Source organism: Halichondria panicea, chromosome 13, assembly GCF_963675165.1.
Source record: "Halichondria panicea chromosome 13, odHalPani1.1, whole genome shotgun sequence".
In the NCBI taxonomy this organism is placed as follows: domain Eukaryota; kingdom Metazoa; phylum Porifera; class Demospongiae; order Suberitida; family Halichondriidae; genus Halichondria; species Halichondria panicea.
In genome coordinates this window covers 2,971,455-2,995,001 of record NC_087389.1, presented here as the reverse complement: position 1 = coordinate 2,995,001, position 23,547 = coordinate 2,971,455, and the positions used below count along the sequence as shown (strand labels likewise).

The following is a 23,547-nucleotide window of genomic DNA, read 5'->3' as shown; positions in this document are numbered from 1 at the left end:
ACCCCAGTACCAACAGTTATGTTTACAACCTCGAATATCGTATCGACCCATGCAGACATAGCCTCGAATCCAGGCCGATTGTATTTTAATCGGCGTGGTCTCTAGGCTAACCCAGACACTGATCGGGGGGGGGGTCAAAATGGCCAGGAGAAGCAGTGTTAGAATTCATGTATTACAATTATCGTGCACGATCCTAATCTTAACATGATTAATGGAAGGAAAAATCATAGTTGGATCATCCTTTCTACAGCTTGAGCTATAATGTTACAAGCACTGCTATCTTTGTTTATTTTCCTCAATGTTTCACCGTAATAGAACGTTGTCAACCAGTCATCAGGTTGAAGTTCATGTACTGCAGAACACACAATAATAAAGGCAGAAATTAAATTAATTATTACCTTTCCTATAGTCAAGTTCGGCTTTTTCGAATTCTCCCATGGAGTGGTAGAGGTTAGCTCTATTGAAGTATGCATGAGATGAAAACGGGTTGATTAGAATAGCTTCTCTGAAGTCATCTAGAGCTGATTTAGTGTCTGTGAGCATCACATGAGCAATGGCTCGGTTCAGAAGAACAGAATCCACACTACTTTCGCTTCCAACTGCCTTGGTGTAGCTATTCACAGCCTGCATAACAATTACTGATGATCAATGATGATAGGCCGGGTACACGTACCTGCTTGAAATGTCTTTGCTGGAACAAGATATTTCCAATGTTGAAGTGAGCTAGTGAATAGGATGGCTCGATAATCACAGCTTCCTGATAGTCATTCATTGCATTAACAACGTCACCCATAAACTGATGAATAACACCACGGTTGACCAACAGGAGTGCATTCTTGTGCACCTAAAATAAAGTGAATACAACAGTGAACTATAATTATTCACAATTATGGCTAACTCTTAGACAGGGGGCGAATCTAGAAAAAAACAGCTAGGTACATGAAAAAAAAAGCGGACGAGCAAAGCGTGATGCCTATCAACGCAGTATAGTGTCACTAATTGCCCTTGTAATAATTATTAATAATATAGGTGTTGTTTGCAAGAAGAACCGTACACATCTAGTTAGTCAAGTTTGTAGCGCAGCTTTTAAAAGGCACACAACTGCATTAGGTGCAGCTAGCTACACAGTTAGTATTAAGAGTGGGATCACAATGAGTCAGACAATAAATTGTGGGAGTGTTTATAAGCACTTTCTGCACCCCTTAAGATCCGCCCCTGACTGTAACAACACAACTGACTATTATTATAGTCACCTGAATTGCAGTGTTGATATCGAGTAGTGCCCCAAAAAGATTACCCATCTGTAAACTGATGACAGCTCTTGCTTCACGAGCAGAAATATGTCCCTCGTCTGTCTTCAGTACACTCGTAAGTTGGTTCCAAGCTTCCTGGAACTTTCCCTCTACTTGGAGAAGGAAGGCAAGATTAACTCTTGCTGGAAGATATCTGGGATCCAGTTCCAATGTACGCAAGTAATCCATTCTGGATATAGTTGACATGTACATGTACATGATAGACTCAACCGCCACAATAAAATGACCTCACCTGCTTTTGCTATTGCCCTTCACAGTCAGGTAGTCCATGTACGTATTACCCCTACCAATATATGCACCGAGGAATGTAGGATCAATGTTGATTGCTTCTGTATAGGCATCAACAGCACAGTCAAGAGACCCAAGCCTACAATGTAGAAACAAAAATTGTGAATATCACTATACTGTAGAGAAAACCACTGAATTCACATGAACAATACATTACCTATGGTAACAGTAACCAATTGCTTGGAAAATTGATGAGTCATCCTTCAACACCTGAAATAATATATATATCAGAGTACACACAGCTTGTTAGTAGTATATTTACTTTGCCAGCTGCAATAAAATCAAAGAGGCTGTTGGCCCAGTCTCCTAACTCCAAATAGAGAAGAGCTCGATTGATCAACACTTCAACCTTGGGCGACTCAACCAGTAGAAATACGACACTGTAGTCCAAGAGAGCCTGTAAAATTAACTCAGTTGCGGATTAGTTCAGTATGAGTAGTTAGTCACCATGTGGAGTTTTCCCAATGCTTGGTAACACACAGCTCGATTGAAATGAGCTAAGGAAGCATGCCTTGAATCAAGACGAATTGCTCTCGACAAGTCTTCAATAGCACTATCATACATTTTGTGGTAATACCTCAGAGCTCCCCTGTAATCATGTAATAAAAGTTGATATAATTTCAAGTACGTTTTGTTTGCATGCATTGTTAGAGTGCCCAAAATAGAGTAGACAGCCCAAATCTAATACTGCGCCTCTCTTAGATGTCAGTGTAGCATTGGTGCCTGTGGAAGATCTACTGTTGTGCATGCTCTCTAGCAAGCTCACATCACTCTCTGTAAACTGTTATGGAAGACGGCAACTACTCTCCATAGTAGCTTATAATATGTACAAATGTACAGTGGAAAGCACTAGATTTGATGGTGAACTTCAAGCTATTGAGCCGGGATCCCACTGGAATCGCTGATCCATATAAGTTAGTACCATCCTTTCGTTACATTATAGCTAGAAAACGGCTCCTTGTTTTATGCACCTTGTCTAAATCTTACGTGGATTGTTAATTATTGAGGTGCATGTGATGTGTGTCCTACCTTCTCTGGTCTGTGTTATTGTAAACAAGCCCATAAATGGCTGTGTTCATGAATACATTTTAGGAAGTATCACATGTCTTAAGCCACAAACACATAGCTAGTTAGAGTTCAATACTGAAACAAAGAACAGTTACATGTATTACTGCTGTGAAAATGTCTTCTGCAGATTCTGAACAAGTAGAAGCTGAGCAGAATGAAACAGACCAGATTTTAGCTGAGGTAGACACCATTAGCGTTAGACAGCTTACTCAGATATTTGAGAGACTACTGAGACTCGAGACCCAATTAAAGAATAGCCAAGAAAGAATAGCCAAGTTGGAGTCTGAGAATGAAACTCTACGAATCCGCTTGGAGCAGCAAGGTTTCGATGGGCTGAGAGCAGATATACTAGAGTTAAAAAGAAGCAGAAAAGAAGAGAAGGTTTTGTTAGAAAATATCCACGCACAAACTGCAGTCCCTCCCCTCCAGTTTACAATTCACAAGTTTTCTCAATTGAAAAAAGATAATGAGCACTGGTATTCTACACCGTTCTACACACACCCTCAAGGCTACAAGATGTGCCTCAAAGTGTATCTAAATGGAGATGGCCCAGGGAAAAACAAGTGTCTACTTGTATCAGCACGATTAATGCGAGGGGAATTTGATAGCTATCTAAACTGGCCATTTCGTGGAGCAGTTACGGTGACACTTATAAACCAAGAGGAGGACAAGAAGCACTTTTCAGATATACTTGAATTCGGGGAAGACGCTCCTGACAGTGCTGCTGGTAGAGTGATCAATGGCGAAAAGGCACAAAGCGGAGTAGGAAACCCAGAGTTCTTTCCACACAGTAAGCTACAGCCAAGATATTTGAAACATGACTGTATTCGACTAATGGTATCAGATGTCCAGTTCTTTTAACCACACCAATTGTGGGAACATATAATTATAGCCGTATGAGCCATGCACATTGTAGTAGATCTACTCTATACATGTACGTATAGATAAGTAAACAAAATTTGGGATGAGTGATAAAAAATATCACATACCCATCAGATTTATATTAAAGTTGTGAATGTAGTACATGTACAATAGTATATTATACAGATCCGTGATCAGTATACATTCAATTGTATGTATTCATAGTCTTAATTACTTACCTGCAAAGATAAGCTCTAACACTAGCAGGTTGCAGTCGGATGGCCTCATTACAGTTGAGAATAGCTTTGGAGTATCGCCCTGTTTTTCCATAGTAGGCTGCTCTGGCCAAAAAGGACTCAAAAAGTTTAGGATTGATGGCCAGAGACTTGTTGAGGTCAAGAATTCCCTTGGAGTTGTGATCCATTAGTTTGGCGACTCCTCGCTTGTAGTATGCCTAAATGTTACTCAATATTACACACGTTATAGTATACTATAATGTACAGTGCTACAATTGTTTCTAGCAAGAGAGTAGACAGTATTCTTGAATGGACGCTAACTTCCTCACCAGTGCATGGTCAGGCATAGCCTGAATTACTTTAGAAAACTCGTTCACAGCTTCCTTGAGTGAGCCACTCTCGGTCAAGCTCTGTCCACAAATGAAATGAAACCCCGTTTTTACATCAAAAATATTTTCCTTTGTACCAGTATTGTCAACACCACCTCTTGAGTCAGCATGAGTGTCTAAGTTAGAGGGCTTTATTTTTTCCTATAAAAAATAAAAATGTTTATCTTACAGTGTACAGTGAGTGAGTCGGGCCGAGCCAGGCCGTTGTAAATTATGCTGTTCAGTTACCTTTTGATCAGCTTAAAGAGTGAAATGAATGCAAATGACGTTCTGTTTGCATACAATGTACACTGCTGTAAATATAATCTGGTTAATAAGCACACTTGGTTAATAAGCGCACTTGGTTAATAAGCTAATAGGCGCATACTGGTTAGCAGACGTACCAAGAGCCTTGATAGAAGGCGCATGATTTTCTGCACAGTTCTCTGTCCAACAACTGGTCTCCACACTTCTTTATAGATGTTAAGTCTCTTTCACTACCAGCAGTTGTGTAATTACTGCTGTCAGATATGACTATACACTTCTTGCAGACAAACGATCGAGCTATATAGCTAATGGAGATTTGCTTCATTGAAACGTTATGGGCGTGGTTAATCTCTATAAGCGCATCTGGATATAATAGACGCATAAAGGCCTGCTCTTTTCCCTATAGGCGCATCCGCTTACTAACCAGATTATACGGTATCATGGTACAAATCTATAATAAAATTATGTCCTAATTTTACCTTTTCATGGGATAATCGAAGAGAGTAATGGCACATGTTTGAAATACCGTATAGCAGGTTATTTTCGAGGTTCGAGGTCAATCCTCAGCTATACAGTAGTTAATCAGGGCCTTGAAAATGTTCACTTTAGGCGTATAGTCATAAATTGTATTGTGACAGGGCCTAGGAAAACAACCCTTATGGAGCAAACTCTTTTATTGCTTAATTAGTACTTAAGTTACAATATCATCCACCTTGCACCTTCCTACCTCAAAATATTTTCTGGTGAAAGGGGGATTGACCTACCGTTTTGAGAAACTAATGTTCCAAGTTCTATCCGCATACAAGAACAGCATGAACAAAATTCAATGGCTGCCTTGTAACGGTTATACAAAAAAATTTTAGGATTTAGAGAGAGATATTGAAGTTACTTTTTATGAAAGAAAACCAAAATCCTAAAATAGCTCTAAATATTCTTTGTAGCATACTGAACATTATTAGTTTGCTCCATAAGGGTTTAGTTCCTAGGCCCTGTCACAATTATCCACTTACAGCAAGGTAAATAGCTTGTTTAAGACTGTCTGCAGAGCCAATGAATTCTTTCGCCTTAAACTGTATTCTTCCCAACATGGAGTATATCTCGGGGGTCTTTGGAATCCCTTGTAGCAGTATGATGGCCTGCAACAAGCATCCAAAGATTATCTCAAATAGTAATTCAATATCTAATAGAGTCTACTGAAGAAGATGCATATATATAGCTCATGCTTACACAGGTTATAATAACTAACTGGGGTTAGGGTTAGGGTTAGGGTTAGGCAGCCTACAGTAATTTTAGTTAACTAGAGCCCCAAAGTAATGTGAAAAGTAGTAATTAATGTGAAAAATGTATAAACATGGAAGGACTTTAGCATCCAAATGAGCAGACTCAGAATTACAAGCAAACAGACACACACACACACCTCAGGTTAATAATTAACACACATAATTATAATCAACACTAATAACACTGCTTTCAATCAAAAACCAATAGCTAGTGTTCAAGCTAACTACTAAGTAGAGTAGCAACACTCGGTGAACAAGTTTGCTACGGCCTCTTTTGAAAAGGCTGCAATGGCATTCCAAGTCAGCAAAACTAGGCATTACTCGAGAACGAAGCTTATTTTGAAAATCTACGAATACGAATCCAAAAACATGACTAGAAACTCTTACTTGCGCTTCATTGATTCTTGAGCAGCTGTAACAGTCCACACACACACACACACACACACAAACACACTACTGTATACCTCGCTTGTGCATGCGCACTGAGGCATAATGAAAGCACAGGTGCTGATGCCTCAGTGGAGGTGTCAAAGCTACATAACATAAAACTACTAGCTATTATTAGCAATAGCTTTTATACACACATTATGCATTAATTAATTTTGCAGGCAGAATCCACAGAGAAACTCAAAGAGTGGATAATGATTGACCATGATTGTTGTTAAAAAGGATCGATGCCAAAAGCTAAAATTAATGGCTATATCAAACAGCAATCAACTACCCTCTTCTGAAAAGGCTGCAATATGGCATTCCAAGTAGGCATAACTCGTAGTCGAGAACCAAGCATTATTTTGCAAATTCACGAATTAAAATATGACTAGAAACCTACGGAAATGTTTACGTACTTGCACTTCATTGATCCTTGAGCCGCTGTATAGCAGTCCACACACACACACACAAACACACACACACACACTACTGTATACCTCGCTGCGCATCGAGGCATAATATTATGATGACCTGATACACACATGTATCGGGACTGCACTGACAACCCTCACCTGCTCATAGTTCCCAAGGAATGAGTCCACCAATGCCCTCTGTGACTTCTCCTGGTCAAACCCAGTGCTTAGTTTGGCTGCAATGCTGATGTGCAGGGAAGCAAGATCTAACTCACCCAGGTGGAAATGTAGTTCACCCTGTGATGATAAATAAGATGTACAAAATACAGGCAAATGATAATTGTCTTGGTTAGCCAACTAACGGAGTCACCCTTTACCTTGAAGAGATAGTATGTTGGATTGTTCGGTTCCAAATGAGAAGCTCTTGCATAATCAAGAATAGCCAGCTTGAACTGTAAGAAAGCCATATTAGCATAATAGATATTTACACGATACCGCCTGTCTTGTGGCTCTTTTTTTTTACCCTGGCATCTCTTTGGAATGCATCGGCTCGACACAAATAAGCTCTGATGCAGGTTGGATCAACGAAAATGGCAGTTGAGAAGCAGTGTATAGCACGAGTTATGTTTTTTTTGTGTAGCATGTGCACTAGACCAGCGCACACATTGGGAGAGGGCAGAGAGCGTTTCAATTTCACAGCAGACTCAAAATCCTGGAGAGCTTCATCATAGCTGTATACAAGTAAAATTCACATGTACGTACAGTGTACACGTATGTAGTATCACCAAAGTACATGTAAGTACTGGGATGTGCTGTACACACAGTTAAGAAGATGGAATATCTGTATGCACATCACTGACATCTTTATAGTTATACTGTATTCACCCGAAAATACGCCTCCTTCGTAAATAAGCCCACCCTAGCCAGAGCAGGAAATGTACGCAGAGGTATTTCTCATTCCCCCTATAACCCCATATATTGCAGGCTGAATTATAGGTGAGAGTTATTACCAAGAGTTCATTAGGAAGAGTATGCAACTCCAATAGATTGTACACAGGAGGCATTCTGTGACCTACTCACTATTGTAACTGTAACCACGTCAGGTAAAAGCTAGCTATAGGCGCTAACAATAATGAAAGCACCGCGGGTGCTGATGCCTCAGTGGAGGTGCCAAAGCTACATAACATAAAGCTATACTACCGTATATCTTCTAGTTTATCGGACAGCAAAAAATATATTATTTTGGAAATTGTCCGGGTATAATTGAAACAGATTTTTATAGAGCATGCGAAGTGTCCGGACAAGCAAGCAGCTGCATGCGAGCTAGGTAAGTTTAGTATGTGACTGAATAGTTGCACTAGCTATCTAAAACTAGCTACTCAAGCTATCTAACTGCAGCACTCGAAGTCTTACTTGCCGTCTATGAATGTAACTCAACTTTTCAAGATATTGTCCGGATATTTAGAACAAATGTAATATTAAAGCACTGGAGTGTCCGTTGTATTAGAACAACAAAAATTGCCCAAAAGAGTAATTAGAAGTGTCCGATAAATTAGAAGATATACGGTAATAGCTTTTACACTCACATTATATCATGGATGAATATCAAAGAGTGGGTAATGATCGACCATGATTATAAAAACGATCAATGCCAAAAGTTCAAGTCTAAAATTAATCGCTGCATCAACAGAGCCTTGCAGCTCTCTTCCCACTCTTGTAGCTACCAATAGCTAGCATTCTAGTGCAGGCTAACTACTAAGTAGAGTAGCAACACTCAATGAACAAGTTTTGCTACGCACTCTTCTGAAAAGGCTGCAATGGCATTCCAAGTAAGCAAAACTAGGCATAACTCTAGAACGAAGCATTATTTGCAAATCCACGAATGAAAACATGCCTATAGAAACTCTTACTTGCACTTTATTGATCCTTGAGCAGCTGTAGCGGTCTACACGCACACAGAGACACACAAACACACTACCGTATACCTCGCTTGCGCATGCGCACCGAGGCATAACAATGCTGATAACAACCTAGGAGAAAGTGATAATCATCACTAATTGTTGATACAACACAGCAGCATGTGGTGGTGACGTAGGTTGGACAGAACACCTACGGTTTTTAAGTGGAGTTGCGTACTCTTCCTAACTACTCTTCCCCTCACTCTTGATACTGTATATGCTTGATCAGAGGCCGCTCTTGTACGCACTCAAATAGTAGCCTCCCTACAGCCCATCTTCAGTGCAATAGAAGCCGCTCTCAAATAGTAGCCTCAGTAAAATTTGAGTTTGAGGCTATGTCTCTGCACGTGGCAGCCATATCGATACTGGTATTAGCAGCTAGCTAGGTCTGCAGCTTGTTAGTGCTTTTAAAGACTTTCTCATGGCAGAGTTAGAGTTTGTGCAGATGAAAAGAAGATTTTGATGACAAACTATAGGTTGTTGAATTTCCTGGGGTGTTGGTAGGCCTAATAAACACCTCTCTTGAACAGTGGCCTCTCGAATTGTAGCTTCCTCTGCCAGTAAATAAAACATTTATTAGCCATGGCCTCTGATCAAGCATATATACGGTAGATCTAAACAGTAGCTAGATGAGCAAAAGTTGCTACAGATCTATATCTACGGTACAGTTATTGTTCCAGCTCTATTTTGCAAAAGATATCGATCAAAATTAATAAGCAAAAGCTAGCTAGAATATTTTGTGTGTGTAAGCAGCGGTTGGGGGGGGGGTGGTATTTTCGATACAGCTTTCAAGAATTCAAATTTCAGCCTCCCCCTAATAATTTGAAGCAAAAGAATATACATCGTTAAATGCATTACCACGTCAGTTGTGTATACAGCACTCCTCTATGAACGAATGCTTGTACATTCGTCACTGAGTCATCTAGCAGTAGAGATACACTGAAGTCTTGGAGTGCCTGCTTGGGTTGAGACTCCCTCAGGAGATAGGCACGATGAAAAAATGCTTGGGCTTGATTTGGCTCCAAATGAATGGCTGCTGAAAGATCTTGCAAGGCCTCTACATATTGACCCTGTAAATAAATTGATAAGGAACTGTTTTCACAAGAGAAGCAAAGTCTGTACATGATTATACTCAGCTGGGCTTGGGTCATATTATTGGTGAAACAGATGTGCTTACATTTGCAGCATACATGCATGTATGTAATGTACTCACAATATTGTAGTGTGCTTTGGCACGATGTATTCTCGCCTCAGTGTTATTAGGATCTCGCTGAAGAAGGGCAGCAAAGTGTTGGCCGGATGCTGCCCACATCCTATATTACATGTACATAATATGTAGTAAGATTTTATATAATTATACTAACCCTCTCTTGAATTTGTGCATTGCTGGTCTGCTCAGCGCCACAATGTTACTGGGGTCCAGCTCGCTGACACGAGCATAGTCACTGAGAGCAGATTCAACTTCTCCACGCTACAGTAGTGACAACCACAAAAAGCATTGAAAACGATCGAACAATTTTACTAACCTTCTCATAGATCTCTGCTCTTATGAAATAGGAATCAGAGTCATCAGGATGGAGAGCAATTGCTTGACTCAAACTATAAACAGCACTGCTGAGGTCACCTTTCTCAAGCAATAAGGCAGCCTTGGACCTTAAGGCACCAAAGTGCTTCTTATTTTGCTTCAAAAGGACAAAAAGATCTTCCATAGCTCTTTTTTTGTTGCCTTGAATCAAAAAAAGTAAGTGCCGATGCCAGTAGGCGTCAGAGAAGGTAGATTGAATCGACAGTGCATGGTTAAGATCATCTAACGACTCATTCAACTTCCCCAACTGAAACAAATTTTAAAGTGTGCATCAACATGCAATCATTGCTCAAGTCACATACAATGTCATTTTCAGTTCAGTGGAAAAACAGTCCGGAGGTGGTACTGTTTTTATATGGATTTTTGAAACTAACGATAACACTAACACAAACACTAACCCTAAGTCGCTGACTCTAAACTAAACCCCTTTAATTGCCACCCTCGTCTAGCTAACTAATCTGCACGATTAACTCGTAGAGCTCTACAGACACCAACATTCCATTGGAACAATTCTGCCCACCATTTCCCCTAAATTTTGGCTTCCTAAAAGTTGTACCCAGAGGAGGTACGACATGCGTGCCTCGATTTAGCAATTAGCCACTGCAATAACGTTGAGCATGGGCGGATAATCGAGGCATGATTACGCCCACGCTCAACGCCATTGCAGTGGATAATTGCTAAATCAAGGCACGCGTGTCGTACCTCCTCTGAGTTGTACCATAAGCAATTAGAAACTGACAACTGAGTATAATTATAGTAGTCAACACTTTGATCTTTGCGGTGCACAGTACGCACTGGGATGTATTGTGTACACATTGTGTGTGCGTGTGCACACATTTACAACTTCAACACCCGCACATTTTTGTGCTTTCCATGTACCCTAGGGTATATGAATGTAATATGAATGTACACCCCTGGAGGGTCCAATTTTTGTATCCTAGAGTATCCTGAGAGTTTCAATGGATATTCCTTAGTGTCAAAGCACATCATGGTACAAATACAAGTCAGAGGAATGTCAAAAGGTCACTAATTAAAACACCACGTGGGCTTATGTTTTACATGTAAAACTGAGTTTATCCTCACGGCCCTTGGTTTATATACCACCACTAGCTTTATCCTCTTCATAATCACAGCAGAAATCAGTTGAGCTATCGCGCCTGCGCCCCAGACGAACCAGCTTGAGAGAAAATATCCCAGATTTAATTGCAACCTTTGACCTTTGATTGCATTCTTTGAAACCACAAGATATAAAAATTGGGTATACTTTTTTATGTACTGCATGGTTTGCTGCACTGGATAGATCTAGCTTTCCAAGCAGGCAAATGAAGGATCAAGAGCAACAGAAACGGTAGCTGCTATATCCAAGCAAAGGTCAAACACCCAGGACAAGATGATCATTAAAAGTGACCCTGACTTACCTTCTCTGAATACAAGTACATGTAGATATATATAAGCAACAGAACATAATGATGAATTCGAACAATTAAATCACTTGGTTGTTCTTTTTTTAAACCTGCTGATAATTGCTGCCCTGTGCATCAAGCCATCACATTAGTAATGTTTGGTTAGCCTATTCTTGTACAGTAGAATCTCGCTTATTTATATGGTTCCAGAGGCAGGCCGGATAAGTGCATATGCCGGATAATCGAGCTGTTAATTGAGCATGTGTATTAAGGGACACGCCCATTTTCAGATAAGATTGACAAGCCAGATAATCGAGGTGTTCTGGATAATCAAAGCCCATAAACCTGCATGATTCAGGCAACTAATTAATCTTGCATGAATATACCTTTCGAAGAATTGCCCCTCTCCTACAGCAGTGAACAGCAACCATATTCATATCTTCACACTGTTCAATACTTGTGTTTAGTTTAGATACTTCAATCTCAACTTTCTGTGCAACAAAAATATATAATTCACACTTCAACTGTGTTATATCAATTGAAGGAATAATTAATTGTATAGCTTAATTTTCGTGGAGATTCTATTTTTGTGGGCAAGCTGGCCTCCACAAAAACCTAGGTGTGGTTTACTGGAACGCATGCAATGCAGTGCAGGCAATAATAATTATTATACTCACGAAAATTGCCGCTTTCAAAGTAAACAAATTGTTTACCACACGAAAATTACCCTATACAGTAGTAGTACTGTACACCCAATAATTCTACCTCTTTCACTTCTGAGTCTGATACCTGGTCCCAAACTGGGTCTACATCAGCCAGGTCTAAGACCATGTTGCTCCAGTCTTCCTCTATGTCCACAGGACTACAATCAAAAATAGATATAATGGGTAGTATACATGTAGTTGATTGATATCAGGAGCACATGAAGAGATGGAACGTCTTACTTTGCATAGTATTGCGGACTATAGTATTGCGGACTCTAACCACATTCCTTGTTTGTAATGTGCTACATGCTCTGTATATGTGCGGCTGATAACGCATCTAATAATAGTGAATATGAATAATGTTAGTAGCACTTAATGGTTTGACATGTACATAGAAGGACAATATCAAATCCGCGTAGTAAATCCCCTCATATTCTCCTGTATATACAAGGACATAATTTGAATTTACCTGTGCTTTTTGCGGGCTTCCGGTTTAGTCTGATAGTTCTTTCTCACCAACTTAATGTTATGGCCAGAGTACAGCTCTCCAACAGCTATTACAATAAAAATAAGTGAATGACTACCAATATCACAACATTGCATTACTCCAAGTATTTCATCTGACTATCAATATTACAATATTGCATTACTCGAAGTATTTCACCTTCTCTACACTCTTTTAGCACCTCAGGAAACCACCTATCCCACCAGACGCCATATGCCCATTTAAACGGATCATCAGTGCCAGGATTAGCACCCTGGCTTAGCATCATCTGATCAAACCTCTCGTCAGTGAGGTCTGGGAGACTTAAATGGCAAAAGGGAGTCTTGTAGGTGGCAGCTTGTCTGCATGTCCATAGCAAGTTCGTATCATTTTGTGAAGCTCGTAATGGCAACTTACTTATTATAAATGTTTTGCTGTGAGTAGATATGGTGGAGATCGTAATGGTCCAATGGAAAAGATCCTCTCCTAAAGGGTGACCAAGTTAATTAAAAACAGTAACTGATGGATTAAATTCCACCTGGTCAGTATACCAGGGCCTCAATACCTTGCTGAAGTGCGTGATGGCTGTGATAATTGCTCTCGTGCCTGCTCAGCCCTGATCTGTAATGAAATCCTCAATACGGCATACCATGCTGTGCATGATGCTGTCATCACATACATACCTGTGCACTCTTAGTTCTCCTAATGGCTCTGAGCCGCCCACCAGTAGCCCCAACTTTGCTAGTGCTTCGCTTTGTCCCTCTCATAAACTGCCTTTGGAGCTTACGTGAAGTAAGCGTTCCACTGGCTGCCAAAGACGATTCTGATTGGATCAAACCAAATATTTAGTACCTGCAGTCTCTGAGTATTGAATTATGTGTACCTTGAACGACTTGCACATCTTCTAAGAGGTCATTATTAGCAGTAAACACAGTGGTATCAATTTTAGGGGTATTGAGACCTTTGTGATATTGAATCAGTCTCTCCCTTTGAAGCTGAATCTGCAACAAATGAATCTTCTTTATCAAAGGGTCTGGGTCGACAATTACTAGTTACTAGTCTACTTATCAAAAACATATACCTCTATCATCAGAGCATTGAACTGTGTGCTTGCTGCTTCCACTTTCTCACAAGTCACCTCACCATTAGGTGCAAGCTGCAGGAGTGACTTAGTGTGCTGTAATACATTGCTGCCTCCGGCACCCTGTATAGTGGAGTTACCAACAGAACGTTGCCTGGATTCAACATTCACTGCTGTAGAGGACTCTTCAGATAATTTTTCAACTTCCTTCAGTTGGGCTTGAGTGGTGAATTCTTCTGGAGAAACGGTACATTTATTTCTTTTATGTATGTGGAACCAATACACACGTTTCAAGTTTGTATAATTACATGTATAATTATGTTCTAACTTACTGAACAGCAAAAAATATGAAATTGTCTGGGTATAATTGTAACATATACAGCAAATTGATGTCTGGAATAATTAGAACAAGCATGCAGCTGCATGGCGAGTAAATAAAACAGTGTGCGACTGAAAAAACTAGCTAATCCTCGAGCTATCAAACTGCAGCATATTGCTAGCTATAAAGCTACATTGCTTGGAATGTATCTTGGTATTGTCTGGATATTAAAATTAAAGCACCAAGAGTGTCCGTTGTAATAGAACAACGAAAATTGCCTAGAAAAGTGTACAGGAAATTAGAAGTGTCCGTATAATCATTCACATCCATAGCCATGCATCACTTATAAATACCTTTATCGGGTTGAGTGGCCAGCATAGTACAAACTGCACTGAAATTAGGAACTGAGCGGAAAATAGGATCAGTGAGCCTGCAATAGAATGTTGGCCAAATATAGTAAAAGTGATAAGGGGATATCGTATGAATGATGTATGAATGCGCACTACAATCATTAATTATGACCAGGGGCACATGCAACTCATCAGACTATTCTCATACACAGCGAAATTCTTACTGCAGCTAGACATTTGAAAATGTTCGGCCTAAGGGTGCAATGTGCTGGATTCTAGTAGTATGTAGAGTGAGTTGCATGACCTCTTCTCTTTGTAATTATGCCCTCGCTAAAACTGAATAACAGATTCTTCCTGCAAATACTTGTAATTATGATGTATACATTACTTACGTATGTCATACATAATGAACATGATCAAAATACCGTATAGCGCGAAATTTTCGAGGCACTTATATTTCGTGGATTAGCCTCTAAAAGCTATTTCGTTGCACAATGTTCGCGGAATGACTGCTTACCGGAAGCCACGCCTTTAAATCTATGCATGCTATAGCAGGTAATTCAATTTTCGTGGACTTAATTTTCGTGTAGGATTCTAACCCACGAAATCCGCGAAAATTAAGCCCCTCGAAAATTTCGCGCTATACGGTAGATACTGCTGTAAAGATCACTTAAAATTGTCAGTGCACTACCAATCACCCACTCCACCACGTTAGTTTTGTGTTACCTGGATAATTCATTTTTGATCACGTCCTCTTGGCTAACAATAAAAGGCTCAACTTTCTCTCCATAATGGTACTTGTCAATGGTTTCAATACCATTAGACACCGAATCTGTCTTGTAGTTTGGAAAAAGATGCATCTGGACAATAGAGGGATGAAGACTCAGTTTCGGGGGAGCAGGAGTCCACAGTAAGCTACGGGGAGAGCAATATTAATAGTATGAAATGCATAAAATGCAAACTTACAGAGAGGGGTTTTTGGCAATCTTCATGCTCTCACCAGACAAACCAAAAATAGCACTATCATGTACTTTGTATTGTAGAGTTGCTTTCTTTTTTTGCAAAGATCTGCTGTCGCTTCTCTTTTTTTTAAGTTTGCCCTGAGCTACATTGTCACTGGCTAATGAACGCTGAGAATTCGAGGTACTGTGACCGTCTGAAACCTGCTGTGCAACATTCAGACAAGTAGCAGCTTTGGACCTTGCGGTATTAGGAGGAGATTTGCCAATTTTTTTAATGTCATCAATAATTTGTAAGTCATCTTGCTTAAGTTGTTTGCAGTGTGACCGTCTGGATAAGATTTGTGTTGGTACTGGCAGTTGGGGAAGCGTAGTATTCATGCAGAAATGATGGATACTTGTATGTGAAAGAGTAGAATCCCATGTTGACAAAAAAGAGAGCTTTGAGTCTTTGTTACACTGAGACACCATAGTTTCTCTTGGCTGTCTTCTTAAAGTATTTCCAGTGATGTTGAGTATATCTTCGATAGTTACTGGTGAGTTGGAGAAGGCAAGAATTTCCTAAAAGATAATTAATACATAATACATGTACCATGCACGCAAAAAGTGAACTTACATGGATGTTGTCATCAGTAATCTGTTGATCATCATTAGTAACACCGATAACATCCTCGTACTTCAGACTACCTGATCCAGAGGCGATCGCTGTTGGTTTGAGATGTACTGTCTGATTAAAGGATTCACTAGGATCGGAATCAGCTAAATAATGTACAGAAACAGTCTGCTTGACTTCCTCGCCACTAACTCCAGAAAAGTTATAAAGATCTGATTCTGTTGCTTTGCTGTTCTTTGAATCCCCGCTGTTGATGGCTTGCAGCCAAGACGATGTGGCTAGCTTTTGATTTGATAGCAACCGAACAGTGCTGCCAACTTGGCTATTTGGTTGAAAAGAAACAGGATATGTTTGAGTATCACTACTTGCTGAAAAACTGAGCTCTCGAGAACTCTTGTCAAAAGATGGAGAAGGAGTTTGGTCTCTGGAGAGAGGTTGCCCAAAACTTGACATACTCCCTGCAATTGAAAAAACAATGCCTTCGCTAGCTTCAAGAGTTGAGGATGATCTTTCAATGGTGTCATTATATGTAGCTTCCTCTTGATGAGACTCAACGCAAAAAATGTCACTATCAGAGTCAACTTTAGGAGAAAATGGCAGGCTCGTTTTTTCATGAATATGAATATCATTTGTACATACATGTACTTCCTCATTTTGCATTACAGGACGAGATTGACCTTCATTGTCTTTGGTGGAATATGGGCTGACACTTTCTCGGGATGATGGTAGGCATCCAAGCCTTTCATCCTGCAGCTGCATATATGGAGTGTGTGAACTTGAAACCCTGACACCAGAGTGGTTCACTATAGCTTCTACTGGTTTTCTTGTTTCGTCATATACGTCATCTCTTAATGGATGCTCCACGCTGACATGAGTTTCCTTTGATCTAAATCGCATGTTAACTTCAAGCATTAACGCTCCTGACAAAGGCTGTGAGGAATGCGTACTAGCAGTGATGCTATTACTGTATACAGTTTTAGGTGATAAATTGTCAAAAATTGTTCCAAAATATTGCGGGGGGCCAAGTAATATTGATGAGTCAGCACTACTAGCTGGGTAGCTCTGTTCACCAGCACTCCTATTCAAACTGGGACTTTTGGAGGCAACAGAATCATCATCATCGCACCTAGATAAAACTAGTGTCTGTTTGTTAGAGGTGGTATTACTGCTACCGACACTGTTGTAGTCATCGATTGTATCCCTCTGATAAGATAGATGACTTTCTGTTTGTGTCTGGGTAATTGGGCGTCTGCTAGGTTGTTTCTTACTAACTCTGGGAGGTGGTTTTAGTAACTTTGGTCTGGATTCCTTTCTTCGAGCTTGCTGAACAGGCACACTAGTATTTAAACAACTGGTGATGGCAAACTTAACATTACTTGATGCTCCAACCACCACTGTTCTAGGTGACAACTTTTTTTCTAACAGTGTAGATTTGCAATCAGAATAGATTGTTGTTTCCAGCTTGGTTACTTTTGATTCACAGACAGGCCTCCGCTGACCTTTCCTGTGTTTTCTTCTGCTAGTTGTAGGCTGCACGGACGTGCATATGCATGCGAGGAGGTATATAGACATTTGATGTTCAACACACATAAGGACTGAAACTGGATATAGCGGGTGCGATTATAATGCAGTCATTTTCGAGCCCTACCCAGTAACCGGACGTCCCTGTGACGAGTTATGACATCATAAAAGTACCGCGGGTGCTGATGCCTCGGTGGATCCAGGAAAGCTGAATATGAAACTATTAGCTATTAATTTTGCATGCAGGGGAACGGTGTAAAAAAAGTGGGATCAAGACTGTTGCTAATGGATTTCTAAAGCGCACATAATTAATGGCTGCTGCTCTATTAAATGAATCAGTGCAGCTTTGCAGCTCTTTCTTCACTCTTTCAGCCACCAATAGCTAACGCTATAGCTAACTATACTAAGTAAAATAGCTCACAGATTTGCTATGTATGAGTTTAAAGAGACTGAAATAGCCATCAAGGTAGTCATAACTATACTTCGCAAATTCACGAATGCCTATAGAAGCTCTTACTTGCAATTCCATTGTATCTGTCAAGTAGCTAAAGAAGTGGTAATACACGCAAACACTACCGTATACTTCGCTTGTTCATGAGCACCGAGGCATAAACATTAACCAGGAACTGGAACAAAGAGGTCCAAGTCCACATCATCTAAGTCTCACATTCTCTCAGTATGATCACACAAGACAAAGCGTTACCCAATGAGTCCTTTCAGATGGATATCACCAGCTATAATAATAGCTACACCATGCACTTTACGAGCTAGCCAGAGCCTCTGCGAGCTACATGTAGCTAGCTGTCAATCAAAATTAAATTTCTTTGCAACGCGCTTAAATTTGAGTACAAAACCTGCAGTTGAGAATGCGCTTTTTATCAAGATACGTTTACGGCGTAGCTCTAGCTAAACATTCAAAATTTATTTCCTTGGCATAGTTTTGACTGGAGACCATGACGGACTGGCAAGGTGACTATCAACGACATGTCTTCATTGCATACCTACTGAATTTTGCGGAAGTGGTTCAAGGAAAAGGGTGTGGTTTCCTGTGTTGTGGTTCAGTGGTCACATGTAGGTACAGCAATTATGCATACCAGCAAGACAGCAGTGACGTCACTATAACTATATTCCATCCTTTGTCTGAGTCATTGATAGTCACCTTGCATGCTCCCTTTCTCAGATAGAAAGGGTATGGCAAGTCTAGGTATAGAGTTTAAATTAGAGTACAAAAAAAGCAGTTGAGAATGGGCTTAAAATCAAGATACATAAGAGTGTTTTTGCTTATTGTTGCTATGTGCTCTATTTCTAATAGAGCACTTGGCAACATGCTCTATTAAATAATGCTTCAGGCTATGTACATTGTATTGTCATTTACAAGGAGATGCACATGACTGCATGTAGCTAGATGCTTAGTCTAGTAGCACAATAACAGAAGTATATATTATACAGTTTGTAGAATGGAAGAGGGAAGCTCTATCGTTTTTTCTTTTGGCTTTGTTCGAGAATAGTACGAGCCGCTTGTTTCTTGGGCAGTATGCTGTGCTTGTTTACTGCAAGGCTGCATGGAGGAGGAGCTGGATGTAGGGAAGTGTTGGGATTCTAGTTTTGGCTTCTTTCTTTCGCTTTGTTTGAGAGTAATATAGGAGCCGCTGAGTAGTACGACTCCATGGCATACCAAAAATATGCTACACTTGTTTGCTGCAAAAGCGGGGGTGGAGCTAGACGTTTCAGTTTTGTGGGTGGAGCTAGGACTATAATTTTGTCCTGTGAGTTGACTTGAATAGAGACACAGATTTAGTAGAGCCACAGAGATACCAACTTTTCAGATATAAAAGAAATGATGCAGTTGCTAGGTTGTTTATATAGGTTGACTGTTGCTAAGCTAGTGCATTTCTAGTAGCCAATAGGTTTTGGTATCTAAATGGGTTAGATAATGTGCATTCGGTATCTATGGTTATAGTGTCCCTCATCCCTGCTACACACTCGAGCTTTGGGACACTATAACACATATATACCTCATGCCCATTATCTAACCATTACGCAAGTGCAGTTTCTATAGTGTACAAAACACACTCGACAATAGAAAAAATAACTATTTCCTCAAAAACTGCTAGGATTGGCCGAGGAAAAGCACCAAACATGGAACAAGCATGTGGGAGAGAGCCATACATAAATTCATTACAGTGGCATTTATTCGATTTACGGCGACCCTCTAAATATGCAGGGTTTCAAACAGAGGGGGGGGGGGCGCCCTAGGATTTCCCACCCCTAGCCAAAATTTCTCCCCCCTGGAAATATGAAAAATTAATGATGTCATACCAAATTGTACAGTGATTCAGATAGATCTACATGTAGCTATATTATAATGATTATTCTACGTGGAGAAAAAGCCTCTTACATACATAAGGAGCAGAGGAGGTTGGAAGGAAGTTGAGATCACGTGCAAAAATATAAATTAAAGCTCTAAATGTGCTGAGTCCGCGCTATTTTTGTGTCTAGTCAGCAGTTTCATAGATAGCTACTGAACATCAAGAAAATGGGTAGTCTGACTTCTTCCTCACTCCAAGCTGTACAACATTGATCGCTGCACCAGCTTCTGATTTAAAATCTCTACTAAGATTTCTCCTAGCCAAAGTACTAGATCTACGGAGATGAGACTTGTCTTCCTGGATTAAACAGGAGTCTGGCGTGTAGGCGCTCCTCTGGATCTTCTACTCCTCATCTCTAGCTCTTATAAACTAAACTGCTGACTAGACACAAAAATAGCGCCGACTCAGCACATTTAGAGATATTTTTGCACGTGATCTCAACTTCCTTCCAACCTCCTCTGCATCAGGAGTGCATACATGTATATCCAATCTAGCACATGGTACAGTTCAAGAGTTCAGACAGGAGATTACATACCATATTTTCACAGGTAGATTTGTTTGCGTTTTTACAGTTTTGTACATTTTGCGGTATAATTTTTTGCGAAATGTCGATCTGGATACATTAAACAAGAGGGCGGCCAATTATTTGCGAGTACTAATTTTTGCGATTTTACTCTCATTCGCAGAAATAGCAGAAATTAATACACGCGAAAATATGTCACCTTAAGGTACACAAAATGCGTGTATACAATTATTATTATGATACCCTTTGCCTTACAACATAAGCAGAGCATGCATGTACATAGTGGGACTATAGCCTCTGTACACACATTAGAGGTCAATTTGAGTACCTTTTCTGCTTTACTAAAAAATGTTTTTTTCAAGTGAGTTGAAGGTGTACAATGCAGTAAGAACAGTTAAGAACTTAGACTGAAGCACAAAAACCTCCAAATCGCACCTTAGACAATCATTCTGCCAAATTTTTTCCGGGGGGACCCACAAATTTTCAACGGCGTGTGGCCGTCGTCATTTCCCCCCTTGGCTAAAAATTCTGTATGAAACCCTGATATGCGACATGGACGTTTCGCCCTGGCATACAGCACTACCGTATAGCGTGTAATTTTCGTGGGGCAAAATATTCGTGGTTTTCGTGGTTGGATGTCTGACCACGAATATTTTACCCACGAATGAAGCGACCTTGCCTACCTTTACCTGCAGTGCAAGCTGCAACCACGAAAATATATTACCCACGAAATGTCTCAATATTACTCAATATTCAAAATTACCCGCTATACGGTATAAATTATGAATTCATGTGCAAAACGTATAATTTTTTTTGTCGTTAGCAAATAAATACCTCCAAAGACGATGTGGATATACTACGAGTAGAGTCTCCAACTTTTTCTTCATTAGCAAGCTGCTTGACATACCGATCTAAAACTGCCTAAATAATAAATAGCATTGTATGATTAGTCATGTTAGTGCAGAAGCCTAAAAAGAAACCACCTACCGTATACACCTTATAATTACCACACCGCTCTAATATTGGCACCAACCTCAAAATTTCTGTTCTAATTGAGCACCAAGTGTACCAAATGATGTGTTTTGTTTTGTTAGTCGGGGCCTTAATTCGTCATTTTTCTTGGAATTACCATTTTCTGGTGCTTAGCTAATTAGAATGAAAGCACCGCGGGTGCTGATGTCTTAGTGGAGATGCCAAAGCTACTAATAGCAATTATACATTATAATTATCATGATGAACATTAATTTTTGGAATTAATTAATTTTGCTGCATGCAAACTCAAATGAGTGAGTAATGATCGACCATGCAGCTGTTACTATGGAGACGAGCCTGGTTACCTTCGGTGCATGCACAGACAACCATGTGGCACTGCTGTTAATCAATTAAGTTGGGTGGATCAAGGCGTGGTTTACCTATTCGATTATCCGGCCTGCCTCTGGAATCAAGGTGTCCAGGTTCCACTGTATACAAAGATACATGGATTCCAGTCATAAATGAACAACTGGGGGTGATGCAAGAACCTGGTAACGCTGAGGATCGCTTTGCAGTAGCCATAATTATATGAAGTTGTACCAGCAGATGTGGTTGGTCATGTGTGCCGAGAGAGCTATAATTATAGATATCAAGAATATGCTGTACATCATGATGGGGAAATTCACTGGGGAGCAAACGACGCTCATCTATAGTGCAAGCTGGACTGAGATCCCATGCAAGCTAAATTTTTCATTAGAAAAAAGAAAAATTAATGTCATGATTGTCCTGTAGATTCTATACACTGTTTTAGTACTACTTGAAGAGGGTGATCTTAACTTTGGGCTATCTTACAGATCGTCGCATCATTATTAAACTACCACACTCATTTTTAGCGAACTCGCTCTAATCAAAGCACCAACCTCGAAATTAAATTATTTTTTTACTTTAAAATGAGCGTTTTAATAGGGTAGTAAAACCAAGTGTAACATTTGGTGCGGTAATTAGAGTGAGTACGGTATTTGCAATACCATGATCTAAACTTCTACACAATGTATACAGTAGTAAATCACAATAGACCTACCTTGTTTCTTAAAGTTTCAAGTTCAGTTTGCAGCTGCAATTCTTGCTTCCTACTGACTGAAAATTTTTGGGGCCTCCTGATAGAAGTGTATCATCTCTAATCAAATTATATGCCGTACACTTACCCATAAGAATCCATCTTCACTGTTCAGGCCGGCGCTAGGATCGCGTATATCGATCTAGGATCTAGGAGCTTGTAGCTATGAGGCAAAGATCGTCGGGTGCATCACCATGGTAACTCAGCCAGGCACTTATTTCGCAATGTTTTCGTGGAATGACTGCTTATCGGAAGCAACGCCTTTAAATCGTTATAGCATAGCATAGATGTCTAGCAGATTTCAATCACCACATTATTGTGGAGCGAATGGATGCAAATGATAGCCTGCATCTAAGCCATCCCATTACAGCTGGGTAGGGATTCAGTCTCTTCGATGCTATCATGTCAGCGAGTCTGTCGCTGCTTCCTTGCCCCAGGTTGAGAGGACTAGGGGTGTGAAGACTCCCCGCTCGATCTCTCTGACCCTTTGTCCATATTCCCTCTTTTAGCTTGCTCGTGTCTCCTGTAGGCATATCCGGCTCCTGAGCGGTTACTAGGTGCGTTAGGGTAGAATACGCTAGTCTCGCGGATCCATTATATCGGCTGGTCCACAAGACTAAGAATACCCTTACATCAAAAAATGCATCTTGGTGATTGTTCCAGAAACCTCTTGCACAAATATCGGGGCGAGCATGGTTGCTGGTGTTTACTGATCTGGCTTACATCCGTATTTTACAAAGGCGGAGGCCTTGGTACCAAATAGAGGAGGGCTACAAAGTACATCTTGAAGGACTACATCAGTGATTATATAAGTCAAGACTGTTATCTTTACACATGTTAATTGCCCTGTTAGTCTACAAGACATTGTATTCATGATTAAATGCGATCCTCAAGAGACACAATCAATATTCACCAATACATACATGTAAAAATAGCAATACCAGAGCAGCAAAAAACCAAAAAATGTGTCACAGATTCTCAAGACTAAGCATTGCAAGGAATTTTTTTTGTTAGAACATGGAATTCAATCCCAGTGGAATAATTGACCTAACTTTATCCGTGCACA

At 40.1% G+C, this 23,547-nt stretch overlaps 1 protein-coding gene across 5 annotated transcripts; it reads right to left on the bottom strand.

Moving 5' to 3' along the window:
• Window positions 1-144: 144 nt before the first annotated feature.
• Window positions 145-22,705, bottom strand: LOC135346636 (uncharacterized). Of its 5 annotated transcripts, none has more exons than XM_064544311.1 (34): window positions 22,570-22,704; window positions 22,446-22,521; window positions 21,227-21,313; window positions 15,983-17,509; window positions 15,374-15,927; window positions 15,134-15,322; window positions 14,411-14,487; window positions 13,739-13,974; window positions 13,541-13,658; window positions 13,341-13,480; window positions 13,223-13,278; window positions 13,075-13,143; window positions 12,838-13,019; window positions 12,643-12,727; window positions 12,235-12,331; window positions 11,856-11,960; window positions 10,008-10,313; window positions 9,846-9,952; window positions 9,695-9,794; window positions 9,340-9,551; window positions 7,047-7,254; window positions 6,901-6,975; window positions 6,683-6,820; window positions 5,412-5,537; window positions 4,096-4,296; window positions 3,770-3,984; window positions 2,049-2,190; window positions 1,864-1,998; window positions 1,759-1,811; window positions 1,546-1,680; window positions 1,254-1,482; window positions 674-844; window positions 399-624; window positions 145-352 (listed from the first exon to the last, which is right to left on the bottom strand). In XM_064544311.1, the coding sequence occupies exons 1-34, from the start codon at window positions 22,581-22,583 to the stop codon at window positions 225-227; spliced, it is 6,519 nt and encodes a 2,172-aa protein (XP_064400381.1). In that variant the 5' UTR covers window positions 22,584-22,704; the 3' UTR covers window positions 145-224. The 5 variants fall into 5 exon arrangements, with proteins under 5 accessions (XP_064400381.1, XP_064400382.1, XP_064400384.1 ...); XM_064544312.1 differs by having other exon boundaries at window positions 13,739-13,971; XM_064544314.1 differs by lacking the exon at window positions 21,227-21,313.
• Window positions 22,706-23,547: the final 842 nt, after the last annotated feature.